The 13,809-nt window shown below is 47.0% G+C and overlaps 6 protein-coding genes across 6 annotated transcripts; 4 read left to right on the top strand and 2 right to left on the bottom strand.

The window, feature by feature from the left end:
* Positions 1-315: 315 nt before the first annotated feature.
* Positions 316-1,070, top strand: F5147DRAFT_815958 (uncharacterized protein; the record flags this gene model as incomplete). Its single annotated transcript, XM_041443551.1, has 2 exons — positions 316-556; positions 627-1,070. The coding sequence occupies 2 exons, from the start codon at positions 316-318 to the stop codon at positions 986-988; spliced, it is 603 nt and encodes a 200-aa protein (XP_041288903.1). The 3' UTR covers positions 989-1,070.
* Positions 1,071-1,596: 526 nt separating this feature from the next.
* On the top strand, positions 1,597-2,486 carry F5147DRAFT_713961 (uncharacterized protein). Its single transcript, XM_041438439.1, has one exon. The coding sequence runs from the start codon at positions 1,818-1,820 to the stop codon at positions 2,256-2,258; it is 441 nt and encodes a 146-aa protein (XP_041288902.1). The 5' UTR covers positions 1,597-1,817; the 3' UTR covers positions 2,259-2,486.
* Positions 2,487-2,965: 479 nt separating this feature from the next.
* On the top strand, positions 2,966-4,574 carry F5147DRAFT_640939 (isoprenoid synthase domain-containing protein). Its single transcript, XM_041433048.1, has 9 exons — positions 2,966-3,132; positions 3,185-3,339; positions 3,395-3,441; positions 3,497-3,718; positions 3,773-3,874; positions 3,924-3,990; positions 4,046-4,124; positions 4,176-4,278; positions 4,332-4,574. Exons 1-9 carry the CDS (start codon positions 3,049-3,051, stop codon positions 4,526-4,528), a joined length of 1,056 nt encoding a protein of 351 aa, XP_041288901.1. The 5' UTR covers positions 2,966-3,048; the 3' UTR covers positions 4,529-4,574.
* F5147DRAFT_713957 (uncharacterized protein) lies at positions 4,575-5,666 on the bottom strand. The gene is made up of 3 exons (XM_041438438.1): positions 5,255-5,666; positions 5,079-5,203; positions 4,575-5,027 (listed from the first exon to the last, which is right to left on the bottom strand). Exons 1-3 carry the CDS (start codon positions 5,655-5,657, stop codon positions 4,686-4,688), a joined length of 870 nt encoding a protein of 289 aa, XP_041288900.1. The 5' UTR covers positions 5,658-5,666; the 3' UTR covers positions 4,575-4,685.
* An 8-nt stretch (positions 5,667-5,674) lies between these two features.
* F5147DRAFT_713955 (pol II transcription elongation factor) lies at positions 5,675-10,741 on the top strand. The gene is made up of 20 exons (XM_041438437.1): positions 5,675-6,035; positions 6,083-6,170; positions 6,228-6,308; positions 6,361-6,910; positions 6,962-7,059; positions 7,112-7,192; positions 7,244-7,783; positions 7,844-8,321; positions 8,375-8,533; positions 8,582-8,748; positions 8,803-8,936; positions 8,985-9,108; positions 9,163-9,257; positions 9,314-9,377; positions 9,428-9,565; positions 9,618-9,742; positions 9,799-9,961; positions 10,016-10,139; positions 10,194-10,321; positions 10,370-10,741. The coding sequence occupies exons 1-20, from the start codon at positions 5,679-5,681 to the stop codon at positions 10,654-10,656; spliced, it is 3,981 nt and encodes a 1,326-aa protein (XP_041288899.1). The 5' UTR covers positions 5,675-5,678; the 3' UTR covers positions 10,657-10,741.
* Positions 10,742-13,312, bottom strand: F5147DRAFT_713950 (uncharacterized protein). The gene is made up of 16 exons (XM_041438436.1): positions 13,084-13,312; positions 12,918-13,022; positions 12,787-12,859; positions 12,708-12,734; positions 12,565-12,658; positions 12,493-12,509; positions 12,354-12,440; positions 12,228-12,292; positions 12,013-12,174; positions 11,860-11,954; positions 11,797-11,807; positions 11,689-11,747; positions 11,243-11,641; positions 11,169-11,193; positions 11,004-11,117; positions 10,742-10,949 (listed from the first exon to the last, which is right to left on the bottom strand). The coding sequence occupies exons 1-15, from the start codon at positions 13,135-13,137 to the stop codon at positions 11,074-11,076; spliced, it is 1,317 nt and encodes a 438-aa protein (XP_041288898.1). The 5' UTR covers positions 13,138-13,312; the 3' UTR covers positions 10,742-10,949; positions 11,004-11,073.
* Positions 13,313-13,809: the final 497 nt, after the last annotated feature.

Here is a 13,809-nt window from a genome sequence, read left to right as displayed (position 1 = left end):
CACTCACACAGTCTACTAGATCCGTGCTACATTCTGCACCATGCATAAGTAGAATTAGATCAGAAAGTTCATTTGACTCGTGTCTACGGTTTGAAACGAGTTTCTAGATAAAAATTCCGCCTTGCCGAACCTCCGAATTTTAAGGTTTAGAATAAAATCTAGAATTCTAAGTTAGTAAATCCTACGGAAAGTCGGCCAATATTACATAATCTGATACCTTTGTCTAGACTCTAGACATCCCGCATTAAGTCACTGCATGTAAGTTTGATGTACTGTTTCAGCCAAATCTGTAAGGCTGAGAGTAATGTACTAACCATGACTCTCAGGCATACCAACGCTACTCTTCCAACCGAATTCAGAAGCTTGTACCGGCTCTTTCTTCGAGCTAATTCCGCGGTAGTGCTGCACCACTCTCCGTCGAAAACACAATTCCGTCGGTTGTGGAGGCCTGTTTTCGACGAGGCTGCATTCAAAATCCACAGGCTTCAGCACCCCGACGTATGTTCATCTGAGCGGACGAATATTGTCCAGTGGCTATATACATGGCACAAACGGGGTGGGTTCATCTCATTCTTCGCGCCATCTCTAATTATGTCGAGTCCTGAATGGTGTGTCGAAATTCTCAGTGGATCATACGCTTTCACTACTCGCGACCGCGGCGGTATCACGAGGACTCGCCCATAAAATCACTCGCAATCTGAAATGGCTACGACGAAACCACGTTTTGTGGGTCGAAAAGTTGTATTATTCCCACAAGCCTTTTTGGAGACCGCAGCTCCCTCGGACGTCTGCGCAATACCAGCCTTATTCTCTTCCGGCACCCGGCACCAGACCCGATCATACACTCAGGAGAAATAGAAAATTGAGGTTGTTTGACGAGCAGTGTTCGAACGCGATTGGTGAGGTCGTAAAGATGGCTGAAGGAAGGCACGATATCATTCTGGGGAGACTTCGGCTTAAACGATGGCAGCACGAGTGGTCGTCATGACTGCAATCGTGATTGAGACCATATGATTGGCTCATCAAACGCAAGTCAACTACCTTCTTTTGTTGTACACCTGCTCACATGCTCAACTGACACTTGTTTACGCCCGGATACAATCTTAAAGTGATACTAGATCCATTCCTTATCACCGCAAGACAACAAATTCTGGCGCCTAGTATTATGCGGCTCCAGCAAACTCCCTTTAGCTTTGGGCTATTCTATTCACGGACTGCCGGCCCCACACTAGCTATTGTCTTGATTGTACACCCGTTTGTCACATCGTCACGTGTGATATAGGTTCTCGCCCCGGAGTCCCATAACGGGTACTCGCTATTGTCGACGTCTGGTATGCTTCAATACAATCGGCGATGTCATAAAAAGCTCCTGAAGAGTTGCAATTCATTACTCATGCCCGCGCGGCTGCGTTCCTAACACTGTATTTTCAGACACTGTACTTTTCGCATGGCATATCATTCCTCAGCTAGTTTTCGACCTGGAGTTGCTGGTCAATTCGATTCCTACCACCCTCATTTTATGTCGCAAATATCACCTCAGGACAAGTCGGGATCGCGATCGAAGCCGATGTATGAAGATGTGAAGAATATCCAATATTGGATCACAGGGGTTAATTCGGTCAGCGCTTGAATGAAATGAAGTTGCCATCTGACTTATCGCAAACCAAACTTGTTAGGACGAAAAACCTAATATTGACTCCAAAGTGCCCTCATCGCCCGACGGCATCTATGCGCATCCATTCAATTTCGTCGGCCATCAGGGTCCTTGTGATCTCCAGGATGATGAATACGGATCCTGCGATGGCCTTGATGGTCTGATGACTTTTGATATAAGTCCTTGGCTAGCCCACCATATGGAATCTCTTTCGGACAGCAGTGATAACACCGCTGCCAGCTCTACGGTTCCTGACAGCGAAGCCGCGGCACAATACATTAACATTGCTTGGGACAGTCCTTGGTATCGCTTACCTGGGACCGACAGTCCAATTTCTTCTTCGCCTCTCCCAGATTCCTACTCTTGCGCATGTTCGCAAGACGTTCGGCAAGCCATAGCGCAACAAGAGCTTTTGCTTGACTTTTTCCACGACGAATTGCGCCGGATCATTCCGGGTGCTTATGATTATAACACTGCTTGGTTAGAAGATGTTGACCCGGACCTGGTTCTTTCACCTGTCCGAAGTTATGAGGAGCTATGTTGGCAATCAGCGATCTCCGACCGCAAGTCTCGCCCCGATGTGCCTGTAGGGCTTGGGGATTAAACTTGTTGGTCATTTTTAAGAGATTTGCTGAGCGGGAACATGGATGTGGGGTTACTTTTTGGAGTCTGTTTCGTCGTCATTATACCACCTCGGAGTGTTAGAATGTTATATATGTACTACTATCCATTATTCGCGTTTACAATTCGCCTCCACGTCTCCTCCGAGCTCGTTTGTATATTACTACGGGCTGTACTTTCCTTTGACATACAAGAACGTCCCACACTCTTATCGCTGCTCGCTTCCTCAGCTCGCCTCAACTGTACAAATCGTTCGACTTGAAGATTGATCCAAATGCGTTCGCCATCATCGTACGAGAGTACCGTGACCAGCACAGCTGTGAAAGTTCTCCGTCAAATTTAAAGATGTTCGGTATAAACAGCGGACCGAGTTGTGTCACAATTTTTTATATCTTTTGCGATGATGCATGGAGGCGCTGTGTCTACTCTAGATCTGGAGGCAGTGGAGCATTGGGCATGCTTATCGACGAGATACAAACGTTCCTAATCTCACGCTGCATCGTTGCTTCAGATTACTTCCATCTGAGGATTCTTAGATCTCCGCTCAAGGCGATACAGGGAACGTACGTTAACTGTTAGCCATGTCGGTCAGGGCTACCATCCTATTCGGCAAGACCAAAATTATCTAAGACTACTATTACTGTTTTGGGTTTGAGCTACTTCGGCTGGATTTGTCGCCTCCGAATAAGTATCGTGTATATTACCCTCTTCATATAAAATGAGTCCAGCTTCGCATCAACCCAACTAAATCCCATCTTCAATACTCCGTAATTATGGCCACCGTCGACAAATACGATAACTTCCTCTCAACCCTCCAAGGGACCTCTTCAAGCTCTTGGACTGAAGCTCAGGAATCTGTGAGTGGCGCCTATGGTCTCGAGGTTGCATAACTTAACTTCGCCATCCTAGTCGCTGCTGGAACCATACAGCTACATCACTGCTAACCCGGGCAAAGAAATTCGGGGAAAGCTCATTGAAAGTTTCAACTACTGGCTTAATGTTCCAAAGGACAAGCTTGCGGTCATCAATCGTGTAGTTGGTCTCCTCCATAATGGCAGTCTCTTGTATGTCTTCACTTTGTCGCACTCCTTTTAGCGCCCACTTATTCCCTGTTTACAGGATCGATGATATCGAAGATGACTCTCAGCTCAGACGTGGGATCCCAGGTTGGTCTCGTCTCGCCGTTACCCCTGAAAGGCATTATTGAGGATAATCTTCCAGTCGCCCACAAAATATATGGTGTTCCTCAGACTATTAATACTGCCAATTACGTCTACTTCTTAGCCTACCAGGAGCTAGCTGCTTTGAGGCCGGCTGTTCGGCGTCGTGCTCCCATCTCGAGCTCGAGTTCAGATAGTGGGATCGGCGACGACTCTCCAGCCGACAAGACTGATTTCCCCGACCGCCTCATTCCCAACTATGACTTGGACCTTGTGGTGACTGGTTAGTTATGTGTCATCATCGTTGCAAGCAATTCTAACGTTACATTACGTATAGGTGAGCTCATGTCCCTTCACCGTGGTCAGGGCATGGACATCCTTTGGCGCGACACTCTGCGCTGTCCCACAGAAGAAGAATATGTGGACATGGTTAGAGCTAGTAGGTTGTCATCTTTGTGTCAGGTTCCTTTTCTGAACAACTTTGCCAGAAACGGGTGGTCTCCTCAGGATTGCCGTTAAACTTATGATGGCATGTGCTACGACGAACACAAACGTGTAAGTCTTACGTGGAGCCCATTGATGTTCCTAAACTGACTGAAATTCTAATTAGTGACTACATCCCTTTGACGGACCTCATCGGGGTTCATTTCCAAATACGTGATGATTACATGAACCTTCAGAGCAGTCAGGTTAGCCTTTTAATCTGAGACACGATGGCACAATCTGAATCCGCTCTATAGTACACGGATAACAAGGGTTTCGCGGAAGATTTGTCGGAAGGAAAATTCTCCTTCCCCATTGTTCACGGCATTCTGGAACAGCCTGATAACCGACAAATCATGAGTGAGTTCTTCAGCTCCTTCTCATGAATCCATCTGATTAAATTTCATTGTTAGATGTCCTGCAAAAGCGCCCCAAGACCCCTACCCTCAAGCATCACACCATCAATTACCTCAGGGACACTACCAAGTCGTTTGACTACACTCTGGCTGTGCTCAAAAAGTTGGAAGTCCAGGGTAGATCAGAAGTTCAGAGACTGGGTGGAAACCCGATGTTGTCTGCGATTTTGAACAAGCTTTCTGTCGATGTATGAAGTACAATGTCAATGATGTAATATTAAGCTCTTAGTAGAAGTCTCACTTAGAACGCATGCATTGTATTATTTTAGAGGCATTGGTTGAATCACTCTATTCTCGGATAACTCCTCGAGAACGTTAAGATCAGAAGGTGGCATGTGAAACAAAACTCTACTACTCGACTTCCATTTCTGATGCGCCGGAGGCTTCGGTCTCATCATCCTCACCAAAGAAATCATCTTTGGTGGCGTGATGTGATGCCAGGCTAGTTTGATCGTCCCTTCTACGAGATCCTTCTCCGTCTCGGGAATGACCCGGAGTATACGTAACTGGTCGCCTGCCACCTTCGAGTTCATTCTCAGGTTGTCTGCTAATTTCGCCATGCTGCATTTGGTCTCGAATGAGAGCACGGACCGTGATGCGTTGGTCATTGTCGTCAGAAGTTGTCGAGACGGTATCAATTTGCCGTCTTTCTGGAGGAAAAAGTGATATGTACTTTTTGGTTTTCGGGTAGTGCTGTAGCATCATCGTTTGACAAAATTATTCCGTGAGATTCGAGACCCGTACCAGAGTATAGTTCAGGTCCACTCTCAGACCTTCGAGTTCGCCTTCTAACTTTTCTCTCTCCTCTCCCTGTGCCGGAGTAAGATCGCGTTTGACTTGCTTGATCCTACGGACCAATTTCTGGCGCTCTTCGCTGATACTATAGCTGCTGACAGAGTAGCATATCATTTTGGACTCACCGAAGAATTTGACTTTGTGATATTTCATAGCATACGTTCGCTCCTTCCTTGCTATTTCAGCACGAGCAAGGTCGCCCTCAAGCGCTTTCAGCCTTCGCTCAGTCTCCACGCGAACATCAGCTGCAAGGTTTTCTTTTGCCAAAAGTCGTCGCGTTTGGCGGAGTGAAGATTTGATTTTTTGAACACCGGGCAGGGACTCTTCTGTATTTTGAGGATGGTGACGCTTTTGCTTGGTCCGTTTGGGACCTGAGCGAGGTGAAGAACTGGCCGTGGGCTTGCTGTCATTCCGAGCAGCTTGGGGCGCCATCGCGGTGGAGAGGTCAGAGGTGGTCAGACTCCGAAGAACGAGTTTAGGGTTAGGGTTTTCTTCGTTCCTGAATGAAGTTCTAAACATCCGAATCATCTCTCAAACTGATCATCCACGATGCGAAATCTAGTGCCATCTGCCATCAAAGTTTCGACTTTAGAACCGGCCTACAATGAGCAAACCACCGACTCTGCCTCTAGTAACGGTCCCCAGGAATCTATCGTCGCCGCTGCGTTTGACGTTGACAGAGGATTAATTTTTGCTGCATCGGAGGACGCACAGTTCGGAGTACGCATATGGAGGACTTCAGTTGATCCTTGCGAATGGGATGCGCCTGTTTTATGTGGCTCTTTCAGCTCCATCGATCCGAAAGTCCTGTCTCTCCGAGTTATAGGCGAATCTGCACAGCTCGTCTTGGTGACAAGGAGTGGGGATACAGTTACCTGGCAATTGGATGAATCTGGGGAGCTCATTGTGAGGCGCATATACACGATTTCCTTAAGCTGTGTTGATCGATGCAGAGCGGTCCAGATATTGTAGGAAGTGTCGATTCAGGTATATTGTCTGTTGAATGGAGTCCTGATGATACACTTCTTGTGATGATTACTGGTGCGCTTCCTAGTTCCAGAGGTTGCCTGAATTTATTGTTGCTGATGCTATGTTCAGGGGACGAAAATCTCATTCTCATGACCTCTACATTCGATGTCCTATCCGAAGCACCCTTGCATACTGAAGATTTTGGCGAAGGTACGTTGTTCCTTGTGGCTTGTTATGTTTCCGATTATGTATCCATTTTCAGATGCTCCAATAAACGTTGGGTGGGGTGCAAAGGAAACGCAATTCCATGGCTCTATAGGAAGAGCACATCTCAAAGCCTCGCCACAGACTCCGATTCAAATACAAGAAGATCCTAGCGATGATGGTCTCCCTCGGGTCAGTTGGCGCGGCGACGGAGCTTATTTTGTGGTGTCTTCTCTTGTTATGCAAACCCCTCAGTCAAGCAAAGGACGAGTTTTACGAGTTTATTCAAACGAAGCCCGACTTCAATCTACCGCAGAGATGATTGCCGGTCTGGAACCAAGCCTATCCTGGAGACCAAGTGGCAATCTAATTGCATCTACACAACAAGAAATTCGCGCAGGACCATTGGACACGCAGCGGACCGGAAAATATGGCGTCGTCTTCTTTGAGCGTAACGGTTTACCACATGGGGGGTTTAATTTGCGAGACGACCGGAACTCCCGTATCAAACATCTCGCATGGTCGTCGGACTCGAACGTGCTTGCTGTTCTTATTGAACGGGTACATGGTGATGTCGTGCAATTATGGACCACCGGTAACTATCACTGGTGAAAATAAGTTCCCCTTCATAAAACGTTTTCTTACGGTAGTATCCACAGGTATCTCAAACAAGAGATATCGGCACCATTATCAACCCACTTTACGTCTATCAATTGGCATCCTGAAGTGGGCACGCGACTTCTTTTGACATCACCGCGTATGCACTTTTTACATATTTTCGTATCGTGCCATACTGAAAAAATCGGCAGTTCAAATCATACAGCAAGATTACACATGGGAGACATGCGCTGGAGCCAAAGATACTGGCTGTGTCGGGGTCATTGATGGTCGTAAGTTTTCATATACGTTCCTTGTCCCTTCATTTATTGAGAGGTCCACAGAGAAAATTTTACTTACACCGTTCCGCACGCAAAATGTACCTCCGCCCATGTCATCACATCAGTTGCTAGCGAATACGCCAACTGACGTATCATCCGGTAGCCTGTTCCTGTCCCAGGTACCACCTCATATATCGCTCTCGCAATCACATGACCTTCTCGCTGCAGTATGGCAAGAAGGGCACGTAATGATTTGGGCATTGCGCACGCGAATCACGCCGGGCGGTGGAGCAGTTATGAACCCAAATCTTATCTGGTCAGCCAATCTGCCGCGAGAGCTCTGCTACTGTCGTCAAGTTCTTGTCTCCTCCGAGAATGATGATGGTGAACATAGGACTATCTCGGCTGCGATGCTCGGCTCTGACAGCAGTGGGAATGACCGAATCGTGATTCATGACTTTGAGCACGTTGTTTCATCGTTGGAGTCAATTTCGGCGACAAGATCAAGGACAATATCGCTACAGCAGAAAAATGGCCGTCTTATCCCCCATGAAGTTCCTGGAAATCTTGCTTGGCAGGCCCCTGATGGCTCCATCTTCCAAGGTGTGCAATGCCCCTGCCCTAAGATATGAATAGGCTTGGTGGCTGATTACGGCCTTGTAGTCCACAGGGAAGAAGAATCTTATTCGCAAATTTGCTCTTTTACAGAACACTGTCTCTCCTCCCAACGCGTTGACGCCCAACTTTTCGTGGGTTTGTCTGCAGGGGGCAAGATCTATGCTGCAATTTCGAATGCAGAATCGGCACTACTGGCCAGCAATGTGAACTCATTTACTATTGCTTCCGGATTCGTGATTTTCACTACTACCTCACATGACGTGCAATTCGCGCCTCTAGAGAGTGTGGTTGCAATCCTCACTTCAAGTCAAAGAAATGGTATGCTCTCGCCCACTGGCGACGAAAATAAAACGAGCGAGCTCGCGTCGCAAGCGTGGCAAAAACGACGTGTTGAAAGAGGCTCAAGAATCGTCACAGCGGTGCCAAGTACAATGAGCTTGGTGCTTCAAATGCCACGAGGGAATCTCGAGACGATCAACCCGCGACCTATGGTAATGGAGGTCGTCAAAAACGATCTAGATGCGTGCGTATTTCGTCATTGACCCTCGCACATTGATTGCTTACGTCTTACTCCAGTGGACTGTGGCGAAAGGCTTTCATGGCTTGCCGTAAACATCGTATTGACTTCGGCATTATCGTCGAGCACAATCAAGATGTTTTCAAGGCTGGTATCCCAGCGTTCGTGGAGCAGATTGAAGACGTCGACTACATCAATTTGTTTTTGACAAGTGTAGGGTAATGCAACCCATGAACTACTCCAATATTTCTCTAACCATTTTTTAGGCGAAGTCAACTCCCTGCTGAAGTTGTCGCCAATGTTTGCGACTCTGTGCGCCAAGATTTGGAAAACAGGGATTTGACGAAATATGTCAACTCCATCCTTACTGCGTACGTTGTCAAGTCACCACCAGACCATGAAGCTGGCCTGGCGCTGTTGCTCCACTTGCGAGGTATGAATTGTCAATCGTATTACAGAGACATCGAACTCAACTAGTTTCATCCAGGCGTCAACCCAAGCTTGGTCGAAGAAGCCGTCAAATACATCATTTTCCTTGTTGATGCAGATCGACTATTTGATACAGCTCTAGGCATGTATGACTTCTCTCTTGTCCTCATGGTCGCACAACACGCACAAAAGGTGTTTCTTATTCTGATAAATTTTACCAAGCAACTCATCTCTTCTCAGGATCCGAGAGAGTATCTCCCATTCCTTCGCGAGCTCAGGGCATTGCCCCAGTATTACCAGCACTTCAAAATCGATGATCACCTCAAGAGGCGTGCGAAGGCTCTCCGCAGCTTGAGTCTCGCTGGTATGGTGTATTGACGGATGTGAACTTGACTTGAATCCTTACACATCGATCCAGGTCCCGAGTACTTCCAGGAAGCTCTGGATTATCTAGACACATATCAACTATATGACGAGGCTCTAGCAATTTGGCAAGGCACAGACAAGTATATGGTAGTCGATCTTTGCGTTTATTGGACATCCTAAACTTACATTGACTGTACCTCCAGGATGTTTTGGGTATCTATGGCGCTTGGCTCTTTGATCGGCACGAATATCATCAAGCAGCCACAGGTGCGTCAATGCGCAAAATGACAGAAATCATCATTGATTCTCTATATCAGTTTTCGTGGAGGCGTCAGATGCAAGACGCGCTATGGTATCTTACGAAAGAGCACTACAATGGCAGGAACTCTTTGAGCTCTGTCTGAAAGAGCAGCTTGATGGCGATGAAATCACGGAGATTGCATATCGCATCGCTGGTACGCTGACTAGTTCTCCGGCAATCGTGTTCCAAACCGACTAAAAGAGTAGATGAGCTCTTCTCAAAGAAGCGCTTCAGTGAATCCGCACGGGTACTCCTTGATTACGCCAAGGATGTCCGGCAGGCAATAAATACCCTTGCTCAGGGTAATGAATTCGCCGAAGCACGGAGGATAGTACGTGTAGTTTCGAACAATCGCAAAAAACGTATTGGCTGAATCATTCATGCAAGATTGCGTTACATGCCAAACCCGAACTCATAGATCAACTACTTCTCCCGTGCGCCTTGGATTGCCGCACACAGATTGGTGATGATATCAACGAGATGCGGGAACAACTTCGTAAACAAGCAGTTCGATTGACGGAGCTCCGAATCAAGAAGGTGGAAGAACCAGGTGCGTACCAAATCCATGACGTCCCCGCTTCTTTCGAAATGACAATGCGAGTAGACGCCTTCTATAATGTCGATGATCCGACTCTTCATAATGTCGACGTTATGACGGATGTGTCCATGGCACCTACCACTTTTACGCGATACACAGTGGCACCCTCGGCCACTTCGAAAGCTTCAAAGTGAGATTTCCGGTCATTGCGGTTCTTTCACTGACATCTAATGATCCCTCCCAGGCGAAGTTCCAAGACGAAGCGCAAAATGGAACGTAAGTTAGGTTCTGGCAGAAAAGGAACCGTCGACGAGGAGGAGTATATTCTCAAGTCAGTCGCAAAGCTGGTAGAAAGATGTGCCACTACTCAAGGTTCAAGAGCATTTATGTTATATTTACCACGGCTAACGACCCTTGCAGGAGAAATCAAAAAACTACTACCACATCTCCTCCAGCTTTCCCAAGCTCACCGCGAAGAGGGTGTTGCTCTGCAAATAGAGTTTGATCATCTGCAGTGTGAGCTGCGGGCGGCCATCGAGGACATCTGGAAGAAGCCTGATGAGCCAACACCAGTGGATTCTTGGGCTACGAGAATGCAAGAGAAGGCGAAGGAACAGCTTGTTGAACCATTACAGCGGGTTTCCAAGCCAGAGATGAGTACATCAGAATGGAGTTTGAAGCTTCTTCAACGGAAGCTTACTCCATGAATGATGATCATGACACGGTCTTGCGCTGGCAGTGTATTATTAATATATCACACTTAAAATAAAGTAACAAAATTGTTTCCCTGATTTGCGCTGAGTGGTGCCGGTGAGCACCCAATTCTACTAATAGTACAACAAGATATGATTACATGGCTGCGTATCTCACTTCAAAGATAACTGTCAGGAGTATAGGTGGAATATAGATAGAGTGTGGTAGGTAAGGTATCATTAAATCGTTAGATGACATGCGGTAAGTGGCGGTAGATGTGGGAACCGGCAATTGCAATAGATCAAAGCTGTGAAAGACAGTCAACAGCTTGTTCTGAACAGAAATAACGAACGGCATATACCGTAAATTCGTAGGGCGCCGAACACGGAACACGGAACGACTCGTGAAAGTCATTTTGGGGTTTTTGGGCCTTATTGCACTAGTGAGTGGTCATCATCCTCGAGGTCACAAATATCTAGTGTGGGAGATGAGTGGGGCACGATGATTGACAGTCAGGGTAGCTCACCAATTGGTGACCGGAATGTTCGAACCTATGGCAACATTCAGAAACTTCGATTGAAAAAAGAAACATTGACGTACATAAGGGTGCAAACCCATCGCAATACCATCGGAGTGTGGCCTCACCAGACACCCGGAGTGTCGGTCGAACATGTACTGTCCGTCTGTCTCGATATCCTGCGTTTGCTCCCATGGCTGTCTTATTCGCATATGTCCGTCATGTGAATGAGAATAATGACGGGTGTTGTTGGCCGAATCTTCAAATTCATATTCGGGCGTCGTGTCTTCGCTTTGAGAATGCTCAGACGAGTGTACAGAAGGTGGGTGGACAATGGCCTTGGGGGTATGCATGGGCGAAGAGATGTGCTGGTTATCTGCACCATAATTGATGTCAGCCGATACCGTTTTATCGACTACGGTTGACGGTATGAGAGCGGTCGTATAACCCAGCTCTTGGGTGAGTGATCGGGGGAAGAATATCTGGCCAACATGAATGGGGAGGACATATTATCCAGGAAGAAGCTCACCAAAAGGGTCATGAACGAAGAGACAAAACAACCGATTCCACCCAACAAAATCAAAAAATCTGGTAGCGGATTAAGTACATTGCCCCACGCATGGTTACCTGTACACACCTGACCAGAAACTTCAAAGATAGTGAGATTCAATCTACGTAGATAAACAAAGCTTCTACTCACGGACTTTCATTGATCGAATGACTTCCTTGTACACCATCCAGTGCCAAGATGAACAGCGGAATAGTAAACAAGAACCTAAACAAAACTCGTCCGAACTTGACACGGTGAATGTTACAATGGATAACTGTGATGAGACACAATATGGGTACTCACGTTCAACTGATAAAACATTACGAGGCGTAAGACAATTTTTGGTTCTCCTCCATCCGCTTTCACTCGTCGGATGAAAGCTGGAAACCTTGCAAGAACATACAGAAACAAAATAGTAGTTGCCGTCGAGGCAGACGATCCGACCAGAAAAATCCAAGCCTGACACTGTAAAGAAGGCCTATCAAGATCACTCCAGATCAGCTGTGAGAGATCTCTACCGTATCAAGCTCCCGACGGGAAATAAGAGTAGTCAAGGGCATTCCTAGCCCCGCTACGACTGTGCCTGTGGAGAAAAAGCGATTCGTCAGGAAAAGAAGTTTATCGCAAATGCAAATAGACAATACCAAGTAGCCAAACTCGGAACTCCCAGCTGTCAAACCAACGCCGTATCTTAGGGCCTTGATGAAGGATGAAGAGCCAGAATGTCAATTCTGAGGGAGCAATGAACATGACATCTCGGGTACGGATTCAGCCACGACCTACCTTCCCAGTGTGTGATACTATGTGCCACAATCACATGAGCCGTGCGATGACCTCAGCAAGAGAAGCACTTACATCTCACAGGCCCAGGCTGCGCTGAACAAAAACAGAAGAGGCAATATCCACTTTTTGTGAGTAGTTGAATATAACTCGATGGGTTTTGGATAGACTGGATTCTGGAATGAGCTCGGGAAAAATGACTCATGTTGGGAACTTACTAGTCCCGTCTGGGGTGATAACAAAACCTAGACAATAAAAGATGAGGAAGATTCGTTGTGCAAGCGGAATGCAAACAACCTTCTTTGAACTTTATGAATGTGTATGCTACGTTGAACATCACGAGGAAGGTTAAGGTTGCTATGTAGGTGTACTGACAGAGTTTTTACGACGTCAGAGATATCCGAATAACTTTAACACGAGGTACACACCGACATAAACCGTTTGAATGCGCCAGGCTGTCTCCCGGACTCGCTCCACTTGAGACATTGGAATCTATCATATTCCCAAAGATGAAATATGAGGAAACAGAAGAACTACGCATGGACCCAGGCATGAGAAGCGTGCTCTATTTGGAGAAGTGCACCATGCGCTCACCAAGCATGCTAGTACAGACCACACAAGATACGCGGTAGGCGAGCCACTACTCATGGCTGAATGAAACGGACCAAAGGAAAGGGAGCACTCGACGATGGCAAGAGTGCGATTTCAAGGAGTTGGATTTGAAAGGTGAACCTAAAATGCTGGGAAGGCAGGGCCTGCGACTTGAGTATGTATATATGGAATGAACTGATTTCATTATTTCCCCGCAGAGCCCAGCCGATTTCAGGCACCGTTGCTTTCCTCCCAGCAGCCACTGCTCTCTTTATTTTTACGACCCACCAGACTTGGATCCCAAGTTGCGCAGTAGCCCGGATCTAGGCAAAAAGCTGCCTTGTATTCTAGGTGGACCTCTAGAATGCAATTTGCTCTCATAACGTCATGCCGTTCGTTATAAGGTCACGTTTATTGTATTATAAGCCAACTTGCTGGCTGAAGCTTGTTTGATAGCCTGAGTGACGGCGCGGGATTTCAGCTCACTCCCCCTGGGAGCAGAACTAAGCCTAAGGGTAAGTGCTAGTCTCGCGCTCGGATCCCAGTTGATGCTCCTATTTTAACTCTGCATACAAACGTTCATCATGATCTTCAGCCGCTTCTGGATGTGCTCCAGCGTTTTGTAATTTCACCCTTTGCTACTGTGCATTCATATCCGCCAGTAATGATCGCGTTTCCATCGCGAGGCCTTCATCCTCAGCGCTCCTCAGCAGTCCACACTGCGGCTTT

The sequence above is a fragment of the Suillus discolor genome (assembly GCF_016758755.1).
Source record: "Suillus discolor strain FC423 chromosome Unknown F5147scaffold_61, whole genome shotgun sequence".
NCBI lineage: Eukaryota > Fungi > Basidiomycota > Agaricomycetes > Boletales > Suillaceae > Suillus > Suillus discolor.
The sequence above is the reverse complement of the archived record's forward strand: the minus strand, read 5'-3'. Positions and strand labels throughout refer to the sequence as shown.